Genomic DNA, 19761 nt, shown 5'->3' with positions numbered 1-19761 from the left:
CTCCTGGTGCTTGAAGCTGTTCCTGAAGCCCACTCAAGGAAAATTTCTTTCCCCTGGGGCTGCTCATGCCGCCGCTAGCAGAGGGCCACCACCACTGCTCATCGGGCTGGCCCTCAGTGTCTGCTCCTGGGCAGCTACACTTGCTTTGAGTTTGCTACGCTTGGCTCAGTAGCTGCCCTGCACAGGACCCTGCTGCTGATCCCTGGTCCCACCTCCCATCCCTAAGCTCTACTCTAAACCTTGCAGTTTCCTGGGATGGGCGAGTCCTGGCTCCTGTTTGGTATCTTACCTTTCAGTGAATTTTAAATATTTGTAATTGAGACTCCCCCAGCGTATCTGTAGGAAAAGAACTTAATCTTGGCACTAAGGAGGCTTCAAAGAGGTATTCTTCCCCACCCTGCCAAAAACCTGGAGGCCTGTGAGACCTGCAAGCTAATTGCTGTTTCTGAGAGCTGCTGCAGTGTGTGCCTCTGTGCTGCTGGGACTGCAGATGCTGGAATGAGCAACCTCGGGAGTAGAAACAAGAGGCTGTTAAGCCTACTTAAAAACCAGAAAATTCTGCCTTGACTGAAGGCACAGGGTCTGCCCTAGTTAAAAATCTGCTTGCAGCGCCGCCTTTCTGGGCACCCTCTGACTTGTTAGTTTAAAACTGCTCTCGTATTGAAATATCTCTTGTCTGGGTAGGTAAGATTAGTAACTCTGTTTCATCTGAAATTCTTAGGCAGGAAAATGGGATTAATCTAAAAGTGTTTAATGATTTAGATGTCCTGTGTCACATCTGTGATTCTCTACCGCTAAAGGTAGAGCAGAGATGTGAGCCTGTAACGTGAACCACCCTCGGTGCTCGCCCCAGCCTGTTATTGCGTCACATGGAGCTCGTGTGGCACTTGTCGGGCAGAATCCACCGGTGTCGATGTGCTGCCAATCCTGCGAACACACGCTCTGCTGTCCTCCGCTGCTGCCATCTCTTTAAAGAAAAGATTGTGAAAATATGAAAATCTGTGTGCTGGTCCCTGGTTGGTGATGGGGTGTTCTGAGCGTGGCTGAACGCGACGGTGGGAAGGGGAGGGAGCGCTCGGCTGTGCTGGCTTGAGGCGCTGCCTTGGCCCTGGGCACCCTCGTGCTGCCGCCCGCATGAAGGCTGTGCTCCGCCGGCCCGTACGGTGCCACAGGCCGGGAGGTGTCGAGCAGCAGGTGTGGGGCCAGGTGAGACAAGCCTTGCTGGGACGGCAGCCGGCCCCTTCCACGTTGCAGAGCAGCCTCAGCCAGCCTGCTTGTGCTCTGCATGGAAGCCACAGCACAGGGCTTGGGGCGTGTTTTTAATTTGTTTCTGGCCATAATGTCAGCATATCCATAGCAAGTGAAAACAGGATGAAAACCAGGGGTTTTCTGTCTTGAAAATACCATCCAGCACCACGCTTCTTGTAAGAACGGAGATTTCGTGTTCTCAGCAGACATGCCAGACCGTTCTTTCGTTTCCTCTTTGCAGTCTCTCGCTGCCAGAGCACCGAGGGAGCGCAGAGGCAGGAGGCAGACTGGTGCTTTAACGGAGACTGCTCCGTTTTTTCCTGATCTCTAGACCTCGGCGCTCACACCTCCATCTGCGGCAGGAGCTGACCGAGGCCAGACCCTCCTCTCTCTACTACGCACTCTGCAGTAATTAATTCGCATAACAAACCGGCAGCTCAAAAGCTGGCCGCGTCTTCTTGAAATTCAGCACAAAACCAACTCGAGGTGCTACTCAAACGAGAGCGTCTCCTGCTTTCACCGGGAAGTTACCCGTCCCACCTTTCTGCTGACCCCAGGGCTCCCTCCTCCTCTCGGGAGAGCCCTGCTGGAGCTGCCACCCCCCCGGTTCCTACCCTCCCCGGCCGCCCGCACCCGCCCGGTTGTGGACCCGCGGCCCGGCCCCCCCGCACAGCGCGGCGGCGGCTCCCCCGGCCCGGCCCCGCCGCGTCAGCCTGCGTCCGGCGCGGGCCCGGCGAGCGGCAGGGCGGGGCGCCGCCCGCGGCCGGCCCCGGAGCGACGGGCTGGCGGAGCGCCCGGTGAAGCGGCCGAACGGGGCCGGGCCGGGCCGGGGGGCGCTGCGGGCGGCGCGGAACGGTAGCGGAGGGGGGGGGCGGCGCAGGCCGGGCACGACGCGTCGCGACAGCCGCGCCGAGCGGCCGGGCCGGGGGAGCCGCCGCCGCGCTGCCGGTGCGGAGGATGGACCAGTCGGTCGCCATCCAGGAGAGCCTGGCCGGGGAGGCGACGTGCCGGATCGTATCCTTTGCTGCGGGCGGATGTGCGCTCCGTGCCGGCGTGGCCGGACCGCCGCTGCCGCTGCCCCTCCCGCCCGGTCCCGCGGCCCCGTCTCTGCCCGCTCTTCCTTGACCCCCCGGTGCAGGCGGTGCAGGGCGTCCTGGCTGCTGGAGAGGGCGTGGAGAGCCGGCTGCTGGGCCTGGTGGAGAGCCGCGGGGAGCACGCGTGGGTGCTGGCGGCCGTGGCAGCGCGGGGAACCGGGGGCGAGCGGGCGGGGTGCCCCGGCGGGAAGAACGCCCGCAGGGAAGCCAGGAGCTCCGCGGGTCTGTCACGGAAAACTCCGTCCTGCCCCGAGGACAGGCGGGGTCTGGACGGGCGGAGGTTCGGGTTGCTGGGCCTCGGCGTTCCCCGCCTGTAGGCGGTGGGTGGTGGGGGAGAAAAGCCCAGGCCCTGGAGGCTTTGGGCTGGTGGGTTTTGCCAGCGACACAAACGCGTTCAGGTGGGTGGGTGGGCAGGTGGTCGGTGGGGTTTGCATGTGGCTGCACTAGTAGGTGCCGCTGGATGGGATGGGGTCTGTGGGTACCTGCAGCCATGCCAGGGTTGAGGAGGCTTTGCCTCCACGTCTGCTCCCTGCTTGCAGGATCTATGTGTACACCCACCGGCGGATGGCCATCACTGCTGAGGATGTCTCGCTGGAGAAGGTCATCCCCATAACAGAGGGGTTTGCAGTGGAAGAAGGTACTAACACGTGTTGGTGGCTTCACGGCTGCCTCCAAAGAAGGGGGTGAAGGAGTTTGGAGTCTGTATTTTATTGTTCTGTTTGCTGAAATTTGGGGATCTGTTCAGCCTGCACGTTTTTTCTTCAATTTGTGATCCCTGGTGATGCCTGTGTGTCACATTGCGTAGCTGGAAGGGCCCTGCTAGGTTAATGGCTCTGCAGTCCTGAGTGCCCCGTGCACTGCCAAGCACCGGCCATGGCCTCGTGCCCAGCGGGTTCGTTCTGCTGGTCCTTGTGTGTGCAGGAGTGTTCGGGGTTTGAGGAGCTGACCAAGCTCTAACCTCGAAGTACCAGCACAGTCTGCAAACCTGTCGCTCCACTTTGTAACTGAACTTTGTTTTGCTTTTACAGTTGTGCTTGATGGTGACCTCCATGTTGTCGGTGAGTTCTGTTCCTGCCTGCATTGCAGGCGCCCTGGGCCTGGTGCTGGCTGCGCTCAGGGGCCAGGGTGGGGGCTCTCGTCATCTGCACTGTTCACCTGGGGGTCTCGTGCTGTTTGCCATGGTTCAGTTCACGCTAACGAGCGTTGTCACCCCAGTTCAACCAAAGGAACGATTTTTCCAAAGGCTTTTAAACTGCTCCTGGAAGATTAATCGTTGTCACTGAATAAGCAGATTAAAAATTACTATAAATGCTGATTTTGGTAATCATGTAATGTAGTATGTCGAAAAGGACCATGATAAGAAGGCTTGGGGAGACTCGTTGCTAAAGCCTGCGTGCATGCGAGCACCAGCTGCTGTGGAGCAGAGGAAATGCACCCTGCCCGCTGCCCCCCAGTTCCCCCGCCCGGTTTCTGAAGGCTTGTCAGCGCTACCCACAAGAGGCCTTTTTCTCCCAATGTCTCTAGGCTCCGATGTGACTATCCAGATATGCTCAGCAGACGATCGACTCACGGTGCGGTTGCCTTTTGGTTCCCACACACGCACGTTCCTTCAGGAGGTCACCCGGCACAGCTCAGGTATGAGCTCTGGCGTGTGCTGGACGTGGCCCATGGGTTTGCCGGTGGAGGTGTCGGCGTTCTCACCTGGTGTGTTGCATCCGCGCGTGTCTTCTCCGTGTGGCAGAGCGGCGCCAGCCTCTGCTGCTGTAACCTGCGCAGAGCTGCGATGGTTCGTGGGTGGGATGGCTCTCCATCGCCGGGAAGCTCAGCAGAGCTCTCAGCGTCTCGGCTGGGCAGATGCGAGTGCGGCGAGAAGCGGCTTGCGCGGTGTAAAGGCCGCATTGAAGATCGTTTCGAGCCAGTGCCGCGAAAGTCGAGGCCGTTCCGATGGCAGCACCTCGTTCGTGCCCACTCGCCCGATCCTCCAGTCCTAAGAGGAGGGCACAGGCTGGCACCATTTTTGGGGCTCCCTGCCTGGGTTCCCGCTCCCGTCCGAGCCCGCGGTCGCGGCCCTCCCGGCCCTGGCCTCGCTCCGGTCGGGAGGGCCTCGCCGCTGCTCCCGCACGGGATCGACCCCCGCGGGGGCCGCGCTCGGAGCTGCCGCGGCTGCCAGGGCCAGGCCGGGGGCGCCCGTGCGCCGCTGGCTGCGGCTGCCGGGGGCGGGCCGGGCGCTGGGGCCGGGCCGGGCGGGGCGGGGCGGCGGTGCCGAGCTGCGGCGATGTCCGCGGCCGGGCGGCCGCGCCGAGGTGAGCGCGGGGATCTGCCGGCTCCCGCCGCGGGCCGGGCCGGGGAGCGGAGCGGGGCGGGCCGGGGCCGCCGCGGGCGGGGGAGCCGCGCTGCCCGGCTCGCCGCGGGCCGCAGCCCGGTGTCTGGCCCGGGGGCCGCCCGGCGCTGGCCCCGGGCGCTCGGGCGAGGCCCGGCCGCCCTGCACGACACCGGGGGCTGCGGGGGGGCGGGCGGGGCAGGGGGCTGAGCGGCCGCCCGGGGCTTTGGGGAGCACCGCAAAACTGCGCAGGTTCCGCGGGGCTCTGCCCGCATCGGGTCGGCGGCCTGGCTGGTGGGTCCGCTCCCCCGTGCGCGCTCCCGCCGGCTCCCAGCGCGCTCCCGCGGTGCCGGCCTCCCCCCCAGCGGCGGGCTCTCGCTCCCGCGCCGGACCCCCGCGGGTCCCGGGGCTGCTGCCTGTGCCCCCTCCGCCAAGAGCAGGCGTGAGAAGATTCAGGGCGCTAAAGCGGTTCCTGGAAGTCGGTGCGGGATTCGGCACCTGAGTTACGGCATTTCTCGGTTGCCCACCTTCGTTTAGGCGGGGCTCCTCTTAATTCGTGGAGGCGCAGTTCGGTATCGCTGCCGTCCTTTCTTTTTATTTCTGTATTTATCGGTAGCCTGTGAAAGCAAAAAGCGAAGGGATGAACTTTGTAACGCGGGGAGCGGCGCAGCGCGGGTCGATCGGGGCACATCCCCTCGGACGTGGTGGTTTAACTTGCGGCTCAGAGCTGACTGGGAGAGACGTGGGCGTGACTGGTGCTCAGGAGGGAAAACACGCTGCAGGAAACACAACCCTGCTCCTTTGTGGTGTGTTTTTGTTGTAGCTGGAGCACAGTAGCGCTCTTCGGAGGGTCAGCGTGCCTTTGAGCTTTGACCAAGTTGCCTTTTCAAGGCTTTGTTGTGTTTTTCTTGAGTCGGAGGAGCCTAGGGATATCTCCCCCCCCCCCCCCCCCCCCGCCTTAGGAGGAGAAAATGCTCTCTGACATCACTTGGGGTCTTTTGGAACATAAATTGATGTAGGTTGAAGTTTTGTCTGCTGTTTTCCAGGATTAGCTATAGCTTACTCTGTCCTTAAACGAACACGCATACTGAGTTTGCAGCTTCCATAGGCAAGTCAAAGCACGTTTAAATACTGTGTAAATGCCACCATTTGCTAGTATTGGTTCATTATATCTTCTGTGAATTAAGGCTGGCTAATGAGTGACAGCGTCTGTAAAGGGATTTAAATGTGCTTTACCTTGTATGGTTTATATTCACAATTTCGGTTAAAACCCCCACCTAAAATCCGATCTGTGCGCCTGCGTGTGCAGTCACAGTCACAACTGCAGCGTTGCTGCCTTTGGAACCCTGAGAAGAACAAACTTAACTTCCCTCCAGCCCGGAGCAGCGCAGTCCCGCTGGACTGTGGTTTACACAGTTGTTGAGGGAAGAGCAGACTGGCTGGGACTCGTATAACAAATGGCAAGGCTAATTTAGTTCTCCTGTTGAACGCTAAGCGTGGACCTACTTTATCCAGAAGATGTAATACACGGCACATGTTTAACAAGAACGTCTTTATTGCTGCTTAAACCTCTTTTAACTGCAAATCCTGTCTGATTCAGGCCATGCACATTCTGCTGTTCTACAACCTCTGCACATAGCTCTTTCTTTCTGTGCCCAGTTCAGTTATTGAACAAGGTCGTTATCTTGCTAAAATATTCAAATTGGTAATGTATAGATCCCCCTGGCTAGAGCAATCTGGAGCTAGATTTAAATTTATCTAAAGGAAACAGCCCTTTTCCAGGGCTAATCTCCTTCTTGGGAGAACCCTACCTAAAACTGATTTCCGCTAATGAGGTTAGAATGCGAAACTGTGATATACGACTGTGATCTTTGGATCTCATAGCAGCCGTGTTGGCAGCACTGGGCAGGCACACAGCTCCCGCCATTCTGGCACTAACGCCTTCTGCGTGCTGGCAAGTGGCATCGTCCTGTGTGGTGGTAAAGGATAAAGCCTGAGCTTCTGCTCCCTTCCTGTTACAAGTTGTCCGTTAAAACCAAAGTCCAAATTGGCTCTTGTCGTTGTCAAGATAGATTGCATGGTCTTTATCGGGAGAACTTGCAGAGGCTCCGGCAGCGCTGGTTAGGTACTTCGTGCCTATGGAGAAAATGTACAGCTCTGTCCCTGCTCGCCAAGGCCATGCATCACAGCGCATCTCTGAGCTGCCGTTCGCTTCTGCGTGACTTTGGCTGTGTGATCTGTAATGAGGTTTGAGTCATGTGCTCCTCTGCAACCCAGGCTCTGATAAATCCTCTTACAGTCTTATTCTCAGAGGGCTCTTGGGCAGAAGAGGTTTTCCAAGATGAGAATATGGCCACTTCTCATCAGCTTGTTTATATTCTGAGTGCTTAGGTAAAGTACTTCTAGTGCTCTTTCTGGTTTACGCTCTCGTCCTGGAGAATGTACTGTGACAGCAGTAGCAGTTTAATTTTTCTGGATTGTGCTCTCTGAAGGAGAAGCTCAGCTGAATGACTCGAACCTTATAATCTTAGGAAGGATTTCTGTATCATAGAATCACAGAACGTATTGGGTTGGGAGGGACCTCTAAAGGTCGTCTAGTCCAAGCCCCCTACAATAAGCAGGGACATCTCTAACTAGGTCAGGTTGCTCAGAGCCCCATCAAGCCTGACCTTCAACTGGATCATCGCTGGATTTGTGTGCAAAGTAGCAGAATTTTGAGATTGCTGTTTGTGCGTCTTCATGAAACAGGGAGGCTCCCAGGCAGAATCTTCTTTTTAAACTGTCAGTTTGCTACTTGTAGGAGCAGAATGTTGTTACTGAAACAAAATGATGAAAGACTGGTCAAATTTTGCTAATGTAGTCTGATGTGTTTAGTGTCACTCCTGTGTTTACTTCTATTTGCATGGTAGCAGCCCTGTTATTTTTTTAGGAACGTGCAGTTTGCATTGAAGCAGTTGTTTCTGCTGAGGTACAGTGGGTACATACATTGACTCTGTACTGCACTGCCTTGAGGAGGGTGACGCTTGTGCTTTGCTCTGTATCTGCGGATAGGTAGAAAGCCTTTAAATGTACTGTGGTTTTGGCTTGTTTTTTTCACCTTTTTCTTCCTTTCTTTGTACTTCCTGTCTTGCTTCAGAGAGGAAAAACCTGTTATTAACATACATTTTTTGGATTCCAAGGATAAAGCCCTGGATTTTGTGCTGCTAAGTCCTGGTTTAGCTTAGCTGTAAGGGAGAGCCAAGAGCAACCTGCTCCCGCAGAGGGCATGCAGCAGTTCTGCTGCTAACTGTAGCTGCACAGCATGCTAGTGTCAGTTGTTCCTGTGGAGGGGAAGCTGCACAACAGTTCTGTCAAAATAAGCTAAATTGATCAGATAACTGAAAAAGAAACGGCAGGGCACTTTGTTTCTCCACACAGATCTAAATTATATTCTGCTCATAGATTTTTGCCAGTGTTTGCGTGTGTTGATAAATTAAAAAACATTTTGTGTTTATTGTGAAACTTTTTTTTTTTTCCCCCCAGAAGTGGTTGGCTCTGAAGGCGTCAAACAGAATGGGAAAAAACTTGCAGTTAGTCAGAACTGGAGCCACGACAGCACCGATAAAACTGCTCCCAGGTATGGTATCTCTCTCTCTTCTTGTGTAGGTTTGGCGAAGTGGTTGAGAGTTGTGCACGTCAGCTCGTTGTGGAAGGTCTAGTGAGAGTAAAAGCGGTGCCAACTTTTCTTTGCTGGTTTAGTTATGTCTCCCCTCCACAGAGGATCTCTGTATGGTCACAGTAAATATATAGAGCACCAAAGTTCTGGGGTAGTTCTGGGTGATTGTGTATGGATGGAATTAACTGCGGTGGGCAAACTGTTGATGCTTTGATGTCTAGAGGAAGAAAAAGAAAGTGTAGAGAGCTTTCTGTCTGGGCTTCCTGGTTTTCAGCTGCAAACAGAGTGGGGAAGTTGGTCTTTTTGGTGCCAGCGTATGAGGTCTGTGCACACACCAGTGCTCGAGAACTCTTGTGGCTGCATTATCTAGTTCCATCTGCCGGCGACTGTGTCGGCTGCAGCCCCCAGAGGTGGTGGGATCTCGAGCAGAAATTGGCAACTTTTGAGATTCTAGTTAGGAAAGAAAAAAGTTCAGCGTAAGCCTGCTGTCAAAACTTCAGTGGGAATTTCAGCACAGTCTCTCAGAGGCAGTCCTGCCAGTCCCCTATTTGGGCATATTTTTGCTGTTTGATGGGACAGGACCCGCTAGCATTGTTTATTTTGAATTCAGAGAGCTTTGGCTTAGGGCCACCGTGTCTCATAGATACACTCTTAAAATGTTAGAGTTTAATTTTGCAGTTCCCAGGACTTTGTGGACCCTGCTGCGTATCCTTCAAAGTCTGTCTGTGCCCTGTCCTTGGCACTGGTGTGCAGGTTGTTGACCTTAAATTTGTACCATCCACTTGCTGGTGGGAACTCCCAAGCTGTGGAATTACTACTGTTGCAAAAGGAGTTTGCAGAGCCATGAGATACTAAATAAAACCGCCTCTACCTCCACCCTCCCTGCTGCCTTCTCTCCAGGCAGAGCTGGGAGTTTTCCACCAGAAGGCTTTTTGAACAAACAGTTTTTCATTCTTCTGCTGAGATCAGAAGGGCTGAGCAGAGGCAGGGGGAAATGAGATTTGCATCTCCTTGCTCCAGTAAGCAGGAAAGATGTACAGGGTTTATGTCAACATCCAGGTGTGAGTGAGGCCTGCTCTGAATCAACAGGCTGCACCAGGTTCGTGAAGCCGTTTGTTATCTCAGTTAAACTGGTTTTATCTAGAGAGCTGAACCGTTCTAAGAAATGCTTATTTTGGTCTTGTTTGCTTATCCCAAACGTTGGTTATCTGTCTGTAGTGGAACAGCTAAGTGCGAATCAAATCCTCAGCGGCAGAAATAAGCTGTTCAGGGTGTGCGTATATCCTGGGTCTCATGGTGCAGTTTTACTTTCGTTTGCAGGCAAAACAAACTCAAACCTGAAGTGACAACTGAAATGGTACAGTCCTCCAGCGTAATGGTTTCAAACAAGGCTTCAATCTTATCAGAACCAAAGTTTGGACTAAGAGATACTATTGTTAAATCTCAGCTTGTACAAATGGAAGATTCCTACACACACATCCAGAGCTTCAGGTAATAATCATTCCTGAGAAGAACTTATTTTTGTGGGGAGTAAGTTAGTTAGCATAAGCTGTCAAACTAACTCATGTTCGTTATTTCATCTAGCATCCCTGCAAACGGGAGATTTTGTGGGAAAGTATGATCCGTACTTCCCAGAACAACTTGCTTTCCTCATTTAGGCATTAGCGGAGCAGAATTTCATTCATGTCTCTGTCAAGGCTTGCCTCATGGTTCTTCTTGAGAAAATGGCCTTTTTGAAATGACTTTTTCCTGTCAGACTGTGTCTGGAAATGCATCAGTTCAGTGCATCTCTGGCTGTCACTGCTTCTGTTCATTACTTACCCATGTAGTTGTTCCAATAAGCTCATAAGAACTTAGGTGAAATATATAATTAGGACCAAAACTTAACTGTGGTTGAAAATGTTTTATGCAAGTCTTTCTGTGAATTTGTCACTTCAAACTGCTACTGCACAACTCTAGTAATTTTTTTTTTTTTTTAAATACTATATGTAAAAATGTGTATCCATCTGTAAAACATGTCTGTAAAGATGCTACTTTAATAATTTTAACTTTGTCACAGTTTCTTAATTCCCCCCTGGAAACATAATTCTACAAATAACTATTTGGGAGTAGTAAGTGCATGGGTTAATACTAGTGGTATTTCCATCAGCCCTACAATTTGCAGCTGTGGGATTTAGTTAATTTCTTTGCAGATTTTTTGTTGGGACATACAATGTGAACGGTCAGTCACCCAGAGAAAGCCTCCAGCCCTGGCTGAGATGTGATGCTGAGCCTCCAGACATTTACTGCGTGGGGTGAGTGTCTCCTTCTGGCCTGTCCCTCCAAACCTTGGCGGTGCGTTGCTTGCTGGTGAATCTGCAGCGTGGAGGTGTTCTGCCGAGACACCGCAGCTGAGGAATGTTTGCATCGCTGTACTCCATTGCACAGCTTTAGAGTGTGTGTTTGCGTAGCCTGGAAGGGCTGGTATCCTGGTAGAGTTTGGACTGTCTAGCACTGCAGTGTTACAAAGTCTTTAATGCCATTTAATTTAATACTAATAGTAATTTAGCTTCATGTTTAACATACCTCTAAAATCAGCATAACTGAATTTGAGTTTTCAGTTACAAATTTAGTGAGTATAAATTGATTTAGTTCTTTCCCAGAGGAAAGGGCTGGAGAGTTATAAACGAGTGCATGCATCCATGGGTTCCTTCCTCTAACGCAGTTTCCAGGAGCTTGATCTGACTAAAGAAGCCTTCTTTTTCAATGACACACCGAAAGAAGAAGAATGGTTTAAAGCTGTAACTGATAGTCTTCACCCAGATGCCAAATATGCAAAGGTAAATGTGGCTTTTGGGGAGGTTTGAGTGTGGAATCATTTTCCACTTGGGTCTCTCTTCCCTTTGCTTTTTCTTGTTCTCACTTGCTGTGTCTTCCAGAGGCTCGTTGTCTGCAGGCTTTTGCTCAGTCAGAAGCGCTCTGAAGGGGAAGCAGGTAGTGCTGCTGTGCAAGGTGCCGAGGCAGGGGGCAGAACAAGAGACCAGAGCTAGGCATCCATGTGTGAAGGAAGCTCCTGCTGTCTTGGGGGAGAAGAATAGGAAGTATCTTAGCTTCTTCCATGTCTGTTTCCACAATGCATGGTGGAGTGAGTTGTGAAGGTTTCTTGGTAGGAATACTGCTTATATTTTGGCTCCTGCTCCTTAGGTCTGCTTTGGCTCTTGTCACTGTTGTTGAAGGGAAGCTCCTTCCATGGTCTGTGCCTGTGCTGTAGGCTTTGCTTTGGGCCTCAGCTTCTTTTACCAGGCTGTTGGTCCCTGGCTTCTTCCTGTGCTTTGCTGCTGGAGTGCCTGTGTATTTGGAGCCCAGCTAGTCTGTTGGATGAGCCTGGAACTCTCTTTGTCTTCATCTGTGTTTTGGTGACCCCGTGCTCTGGACCGGGGGGCGATGTGCCTTCTCTCATCACACCTCTCCCTTTCCAGTATTTAATGGGACAGGATCTGTTTTTCAGGTGAAACTTGTGCGGCTCGTGGGAATCATGCTTCTGTTGTATGTGAAAGCAGACCTTGCTTTGAACATCTCCGAGGTGGAAATTGAGACTGTGGGAACTGGAATCATGGGGAGGATGGTAAGAACGGCAACTGTGCATGAGAAGGGGTGAGGTTTAGAAGAGCCCTGGAGAGCCCCTCTCCTTAGATGTAGTGGTTATTCCTCCAGCTAAGGGATGCAGCTGCCTTTAGACGCAAATAGTCCTCTCCCTGTGCCAGCTCAGGGCATTGGTGGAGGGAATTGCCATGTGCTCTCACAGGCTCAAAGACCTTGGAGGAGAATCTTCTCCAAAGGCTTTTTTTTTTTTTTTTCTAATTGCATGTGTTGGGCTGTGTGGGGCCTTGCTCTCATGTGATTTTGATGCTGGCTGTGATTTTGCCCAAAGCAAATGACACAAGGAAACATGAGCAGAAGAAACATGTCTACCCAGATTAGTTTTCCTGAGGAGGACTTCCTTGCCTCTTGCCATTCTGCACCACTGGAATGTAGTTTCTGTGAACATTGCAGCTGTAACTTGTCAGAGGTGGTTTTGACCAGCTAAGCCATGTGCTTCCTCCTCCATTTAAAATTTTTTTATGGTTTGTGTTGAAAAACCAATTTGTAGCTAAATAGGTTTCGGGACTTGCTGAAGTAACTGACCAGCTCTCTTACTGCTTTGAATTTCCTTTTGTGTTACCTAATGCCTGAATTGCAAACTGAGCTCCATGTGCTTGCTTGCTGTGTTCTGTTGCTGTGTGCAACCCTCACATGAGTTACTGACTTGAATTCGTGAAGCAGTTACCACTAATTGGCGTTTTCAGCCTTGTCCTTCCTCTGGAATTAAATGGTCTGCCCCAATGTCTTATGGCTTGTCCATTGCTAGTGACTCATTTGTGGATTCATCTGTTGTGTAGAAGCTTCTGACCAGCGTCTTTGTGTTTATCTTTCAGGGTAACAAAGGTGGTGTTGCCATAAGGTTTAAATTCCATAACACTAGCGTGTGCATTGTGAATTCTCACCTTGCAGCTCACACGGAAGAATATGAGCGGAGGAACCAGGACTTCAAAGACATTTGCTCTCGGATGCAGTTCTGCCAATCGGATCCAAATTTGCCCCCTCTCACTATTGGCAAACACGAGTATGCTTCTCATCTCACTCTGTGAATCGCTGCACGTGGCAAGGAGGAACCTTATGAACGTACTGGGGTGTGAGGTTCTCTTGGCAGGGACGTGAGGAGGGGTGCCCAGTGAGCTAATTGTCAGGCTGGAAGGGCCAGAAATGCTTTACTGTAACCTGTTTTTGAGAGTGGTCACCTATACAGTTCTGACAAGTCATTGCCTTCTTATGTTCTTCTACGCCTTATTTTCAAGTGTGAAGTGGGAATGGGGCAATAATATGCATCGATCTCCCCAGTGGGTTGTGGGGTCGTGTCAGTGTGGAATATAAAAAGCACCAACTGCTGCACCAGCTCGTGCACAGGTCACCAACTGCTATGAAGAGGTTGGTGCGCACAGCGCCCACCTGATCACGTTGAGATGAGAAGAGCTCATGCTCGCATTAGAGGGTTTAAGGCACCACGGCAAAGCTCTGCTTCCACGGATGGCCAGCTTGTGTTTTGGGCATCTTTGGGCCTCTGTGCGGACTTCTGGTGTGTGTTCTCTTTCAGTGTGATCTTATGGTTGGGTGACCTCAACTATCGGCTGGAGGAACTGGATGTGGCAAAAGTGAAGCAGCTTGTCGATGAGAAAGCGTTTCTAGAGCTTTGCCAATATGACCAGGTACTGATGTCTCGCCTACCTGCAGGTGGTGCTGAGGCTGCTAGTTAGAAACTGCGCACGTGCTCCTTGGCCTTCTTAGCGCTGAACGTCTCCCTTTTAGCTCATATGGTAATTGTGCTTGAGTTGATTTGAAATTCAATTTTTCATCTTTCTTTTTTATTTTCTTTTGTAGCTAAAGAGGCAAATGAATGCAAATGCAGTCTTTGAAGGCTTTACAGAGGGAGAGATTTCTTTCCAGCCAACATACAAATATGATGCTGGCTGTGACGACTGGGACACAAGGTAGGACGATTGCCTCATGTCTGATGCTACCAATGGCTAATGTTATCGTGGAAGGAAGTAAAAACAAAGCTAAAAAGAATTGCAGATCGAATAGCTATAAATGGGAAGACTTCTGAGATTATTGTTGTTCCTCTCCCTTGGCTCCAAAATCCATCTCCAGTTTACATCTTTATGTTGCTTTTCTTCCACTGCTATTTGCCAGATATGCCCCTTTTTCCTGGAAATAATCCGTTGGGTTTCCTGTTAGAGGTGTACAAAATTAAGGAATCATTTTAGTTAGTTTCGTTCTTTTGGTTTGGTTTGTTTGTTGTTGGTGGGGTTTTTTTCCCCAAGCAAAATTTTTACTATCTTTCATTTCCTGGTATCTGCTCAGGTCAGACCAGCTAGGGTTTGAAATGGTGCATTTGTGCTGTCTGAGTGCATTCTCCAAAAGATTGTCGGCACCATCGTTCCTGTAATGTGCTGCACAGAGTGGCTGACCTGATCTTAGCAAACTGGTAACATTGGCTTAAAGTGCAGGAATGAAATCTGTGCAGCACTCGGTGAAAAAAATGAAATAAAATATGAACTTTAAATGTAGAGCCTGAGTTACTATTTTTTGTGGTTCTTGTGGTCAAAAGTATCTCTGAGTATTGCTTTGTATGTTAGTTGTGTCAAAAGAACAAAACAAGTAATTGCATCTTTGAAGAAGTAGAAAGTAAAGCATGATACAGAGGTACCTAATAAGTGGACAATCAGACTTTTTATAACTATTCAAAGAAATGGTGGCAAATACAGCTTTGACAGAGAACTAGCTCCAGGCCGTGTCAGGAAAAGAGAGTCTCTGGGGGAGCAGTATTCTGCCTTGCATTGTTACTCCACCTGAACTGTGCCTGGAAACTAATTTTTCCATCTGTTTTAGTGAGAAATGTCGTGTTCCAGCATGGTGTGATCGGATACTCTGGAAGGGGCAGAACATCGTGCAGCTGAGCTATCGCAGCCATATGGCTTTGAAGATCAGTGATCATAAGCCAGTTAGCTCTGTGTTTGATATTGGAGTAAGTACGTCAGTGCTGGAGGAGATAACTGCTGACCTTGTCCTCTGTGTGGGGAGAGGGGGAAGGAGGAGGGAGGCTCTCCTGCTGATTTCTCTCTCCTCCTACTTTTATGGCATCCACAGAGAACAAGGGCATAAAAGGTGGGGTCGATAAGGTACCGAGATAGGATTGTTGTTCGTGGTAAGCTAAGGTTGTGTTAAGGGATACATCAGTTAAGCAGAGTAATGCATTAATATCTGTAGGTGTTTTTTCAGAACTGTTCTTTTCCCTTTTTTCTTCTTTTCCTAATGATTTTCACAGAAACGTGCAGTGCAGGAATGCTACATCGTTGACAACACAGTAGTGTGTTGTCAAACTTTTTTTTTTTTGCTGGTCTGGTGCTGACTGGGTGACTCTCTTGGTAGTTGTGGCAAGGTCCTTTATGGTTGGATCCTGAGGAGATCTTGGAGCATTAATGCTCCAAGTGGCTCTGTTCATTACACCTGTTGTATACACTAGTGTGCTGCTGAAATCAACCCATGTCGTGTGTTTCCAGCTGTTACAGCTCTCCTGCAGAGGCACAGTAAATGCCAGTTGGTGCTGTGTGTATCCTTTTCAGGTGAAGGTGGTGAATGAGGAGCTCTATCGAAAAGCCTTTGAGGAAATAGTCCGCTCCTTGGATAAGCTGGAGAATGCCAACATTCCCTCGGTGACCCTCTCGCAGAGAGAGGTAGGGTATGTTCATGTGCTCTGACTTACTGGAAAAACTGAGCAACCCTAAACCCTGGAAGTGTATTGCAGCAGTAGAAGCACATCAGATGGCTTCTAGACCCTGGGGTCTGGTTCCAAAGAAGTGGAATATTTTGACTTCCAGCTATTCTCTGTTTACAAGCCCTAGAAATACTTGTTTCTGTTTAGGTGCAGGTAAATTCCATTCACAGTACCAGGCCGAAACGTAGGGCGTGTTACTCCCTGAGGCGGGGAGAGAGAGTAAAAGGGTAGTTTGTGGTCCTTGCTTAGAGTTGTTTGAAACATAAAATGTAAAATCTGAAGGATTTGGTGAAGGTCACAAAACCGGCATTTGCTTTGTGTGTTGGGGTCTGAAAAAGATAAGCTAATGAGACATTTGAGGCTACAGCTATCTTGTTCTCAAGTTTCATTGAGGTTCCTTGAGGGGAATATTTGTTTTCAGGGGCCCACTGATGTGAACAACTTTAGCATACAGAGTAAGCAAATGTAATCCTGTGCAATCCTGGAAGAGATGGGATGTGGGAGCAAGAGGGTTAATCTGGGTATCTTGCTGCTTAATGATTAAACCACAGGGCGGGAATTGCTGCTGGTGCTTGGCAAGGCAGAATTGGCTGATGATGTTGACTGACATTTGTTCCTAGTTCCATTTTGAGGATGTTAAATACATGCAGCTGCAGGTAGAGAAGTTTACAATTCGCAACGGGCAAGTGCCTTGCCAGTTTGAATTTATCAGCAAACCAGATGAGGAAACCTACTGCAAGGAGTGGCTGATTGCTAATCCCAGTAAGGGCTTTCTGCTATCAGGTGAGCTCCTCGTTGTTCATCTCATGTTAATGAGCTAATATTGTCTGGCTTAGTTCTCTCTGCTATTTTGAGAATGCTACACCTATTTGCAGGTTTACTGGTTTAATAACTTTTTTAACTGAGTACGGGTTTTTTTATCATCTTCTGGCAGATGCTGAGATCACAATTGAGTTGGAGGTGTTTGTTAATAAATCAACAGCTACGCACTTAAACTCTGGAGAAGAAAAACTTGAAGATATCTTGGTCTTGCATCTTAACAGGGGGAAGGATTATTTTCTGTCCGTAACAGGCAACTACTTGCCAAGTTGCTTTGGGTCTCCCATTCATACACTGTGTTACATGAGGGAACCAATCCAGGACATGTCATCAGAATCCATTCGGAAACTTGTGAGTTAAAGGCAAGATTCCTTTCCAAACCCACAAGAACTATTAAAACTAGATGTTGAGCCCTGTTTATTGCTAAAGAGCCATCTTCCGCTTCCCTGGGCCATAGTCTGAGAATGCTGATACAGCTTGTGCTCTCCAGTGCACCATCTTCACACCTTGCATTAGTTCTTCACGTGGATGAACCAACCCATTTCATATAGAGAGCACTGAAAGTAAGATCCCGTTTGCTCTGCCTGCACATTTGAAAAAGGTGTGCAACTTCTGAATGTAGACCTTTTCCCTGGAGCCTTTGGCTTTCTCTGCATTGAGTGGAGACGTGTGTGTTTACGTGAGGCGTGATGTAACGAGAGCTGAGCGTACGTGAAGCGTGTTTATGAGGGCAGCTTGTTTCTTCTGTCTGGACTGTTGATATAAATGTGCCTGTGGTACTAGTCTCGTATGGAGACTGGTGAGCGAAGCCTCACAGTTTCTTAACAAGTCCTAATTCTCAGGTATAAGCTTTGTGAAGCATTTTTGTGGAGCTGAGTAAGAACTTAGCTACCTACTTTTTTCCCCTCTCTCAGACCCTGATGCCACTAGAAATGAGTGACGATGCTGTTCAAGCTGAAAAGCCTATGGACATTCCAAAAGAGCTGTGGATGATGGTGGATCACTTGTACCGCAATGCTTCCCAGCAGGTTGGCAGTGTTTGTACTGGAAACACAAAACAATTTGTGTTAGGTTTAGTTCTGAAGAAGATACTGGCAATAGCAATCATTGCTGATGTGGATGTTTGGCCAATGGTAAAGAGAGATAAAGGACATCTGTGGTGAGTGATCCTGGTGCCCCAGGCTGCACTGTTTGGGATGGTGACCTTGTCTGCCTGTGACTTGCATCAGCAGCTGTCCTGTTGCATTGCTCTCTGCTGCAGTGCTGCAGCCTTACTGGAGCTGCTTGTGGTGAGATTTGTGCTGGTAACTACCAATCTGGAGGGGTTTTTCCAGCCAGGTTATGATGACATTGCTCTATTTACACAAGTAACTTTTTTTTCTCCTTGACACTGACTAACGGTCCTCTTTGCAGGAGGACCTGTTTCAGCAACCAGGCCTCAGGTCTGAATTTGAGCAAATCCGAGATTGTTTGGACAAAGGAATGCATGATACCCTACGTATCCTTTTAGACTGGTGTCTGCTAAGGCTCACTATGCCTTAGTGATCAAAGCTGAAAGAGATTTTATTGGTCTTCTGTGCTCCACCATGGTTTTTAAATTGCTGTCTCTCATCTTGGGGTAACAGAGATCTGCAGTCACTCACTACCCCTTGTAATCGGTACGAATGCCTCTGCTGAGTCCTTGTTGATGAATCGTTGTCGATGAATTACCTGTGTCTGACTGTCAGTGGAAACAGCTTGCTATGTGGAGTCAAGTGATTCCACTCAAAGCTGTGGGCAATAGAGTAGTTCTTGGAGACCTAAGAAAGGTTAATGTTTCAGCAGAAATACAACCAAAACAGATCATGCTGTGCTTGTCTCTTCCTTAACCTCTCTGGATCAGTTGGCAGCAACCACTCGGTCGCAGAAGCCCTGCTGCTCTTCCTGGAAAGCCTGCCGGAGCCTGTCATCTGCTACAGGTTCTACAGCAGCTGTTTGGAGAGTGCAAGCAACTACCAGCTGAGCAGCCAGGTACTGCCGCTTCGCTGTGAGACTTTCTGTAGTTCCGGATGGAGGGGAGGCAAACTGTTTTATGCCAGACCAGGAACAGGTTTTTGCCCTCAGAAGCTTAAGCATCTGATAATAGAAAGGATCCAGAACTGGTGCTTCTTGGCAATTAAGATCTGTTAGTATGTGCAGTCAGGGGGATGTTGGTAGTAGCTAAGGCTGCTAAGCCATTGCCATGTCTTCAATATAAATGTCGCTGCTTTTTTTTTCACCTCCTCAGATTCTCTCTAACCTGCCAGGGTGCCATAAAAATGTATTTGAATATCTAATGGCATTTCTACGAGAACTACTGAAAAATTCAGGGAAAAACCATTTGGATGTGAATATTCTTGGTAAGACAAGCAAAATAACCATTCTGTTTGGAGGGGCTTTGCAGTTTGTATGACAAAACGCGTTTCTCCCAAGTAAGGCAGTCATGGCCTCTACGGATTTGAAGCATTTAATTGATCAGTGCATAGAAAAACAGTCCTTGCAGGAGCCTGAGGAAAGTTGCAAAGCGCCTCGGAGACGCATGGGTCATCAGCTTATCTTGCCCCATCCTGAAGCCCGGCCCTTGCACTTAGGCTGATTGGGGTTGGTGGAATTACCCTTGATATCTGGATGCTGACGAGCTCTTACTGTGTGTCTGTGCTCTTTTCTTTAATGCAGCTAGTATATTTGGTGGCTTGTTACTTCGACCTCCTCCCAGACATCCTACGCCTGACATAACTGAAAAGAGGAAAGCTCAGCAATTTATCCATCAGTTCCTCTTGAGAGAAGACACTTTACCATGAATTTTAGATGCAGCTAATGTGATTTTTAGACATCAGATTACTGTAATTTTTTTTTTTTTTTGTACAGTATACTGGCTTTTTTTTACTATCACAGTATTTTATAGAATCTATTGCTTTTGAAGGCACAGATCAGGCAGTTTGAATCAGGTGTCACTGTTTAAGCTGTAAAGTATATCAGATTCCTAAATAAGCTATATGTAGACAAGCACAAATATAAAAGCAGTTATTTACATTGTATTTTATTTAACTTGTATTAAAACTCAGAATTTTTAAGTCCTTGTTATTTAAATAAAAAGATCCTGGTCATTTTTCCAGCCTATCTGATATCGGCCGGTTTAGCCTCTGGGTTTGCTGACAGGGGTTGAAGTCACGTTGTAAAACCTCGGCTGGCGGGGGGGGTGCCCGGCTCGGGGGGCGCAGGGCCGTAGCCGCTGCCCGGCTCGAACCGTCGCGCC

General features: G+C 49.7%; 1 protein-coding gene across 2 annotated transcripts; it reads left to right on the top strand.

The window, feature by feature from the left end:
• Nucleotides 1-2205: 2205 nt before the first annotated feature.
• INPP5B (inositol polyphosphate-5-phosphatase B) lies at nucleotides 2206-19612 on the top strand. 2 transcript variants are annotated; one of them, XM_086479003.1, is made up of 22 exons: nucleotides 2206-2262; nucleotides 2387-2466; nucleotides 2882-2979; nucleotides 3371-3400; nucleotides 3867-3977; nucleotides 8185-8278; nucleotides 9638-9808; nucleotides 10510-10611; nucleotides 11022-11136; nucleotides 11805-11921; nucleotides 12772-12959; nucleotides 13488-13599; nucleotides 13772-13881; nucleotides 14783-14918; nucleotides 15517-15627; nucleotides 16289-16451; nucleotides 16603-16838; nucleotides 17402-17515; nucleotides 17901-17985; nucleotides 18370-18497; nucleotides 18754-18865; nucleotides 19182-19612. In XM_086479003.1, the coding sequence occupies exons 1-22, from the start codon at nucleotides 2206-2208 to the stop codon at nucleotides 19304-19306; spliced, it is 2595 nt and encodes an 864-aa protein (XP_086335129.1). In that variant the 3' UTR covers nucleotides 19307-19612. The 2 variants fall into 2 exon arrangements, with proteins under 2 accessions (XP_086335129.1, XP_086335128.1); XM_086479002.1 differs by having other exon boundaries at nucleotides 2206-2327; nucleotides 2365-2466.
• The last annotated feature ends 149 nt before the right edge of the window (nucleotides 19613-19761 follow it).

Source organism: Leptosomus discolor, chromosome Z (assembly GCF_034619465.1).
Source record: "Leptosomus discolor isolate bLepDis1 chromosome Z, bLepDis1.hap2, whole genome shotgun sequence".
In the NCBI taxonomy this organism is placed as follows: domain Eukaryota; kingdom Metazoa; phylum Chordata; class Aves; order Leptosomiformes; family Leptosomidae; genus Leptosomus; species Leptosomus discolor.
This window is presented reverse-complemented; position numbering and strand designations above follow the sequence as displayed.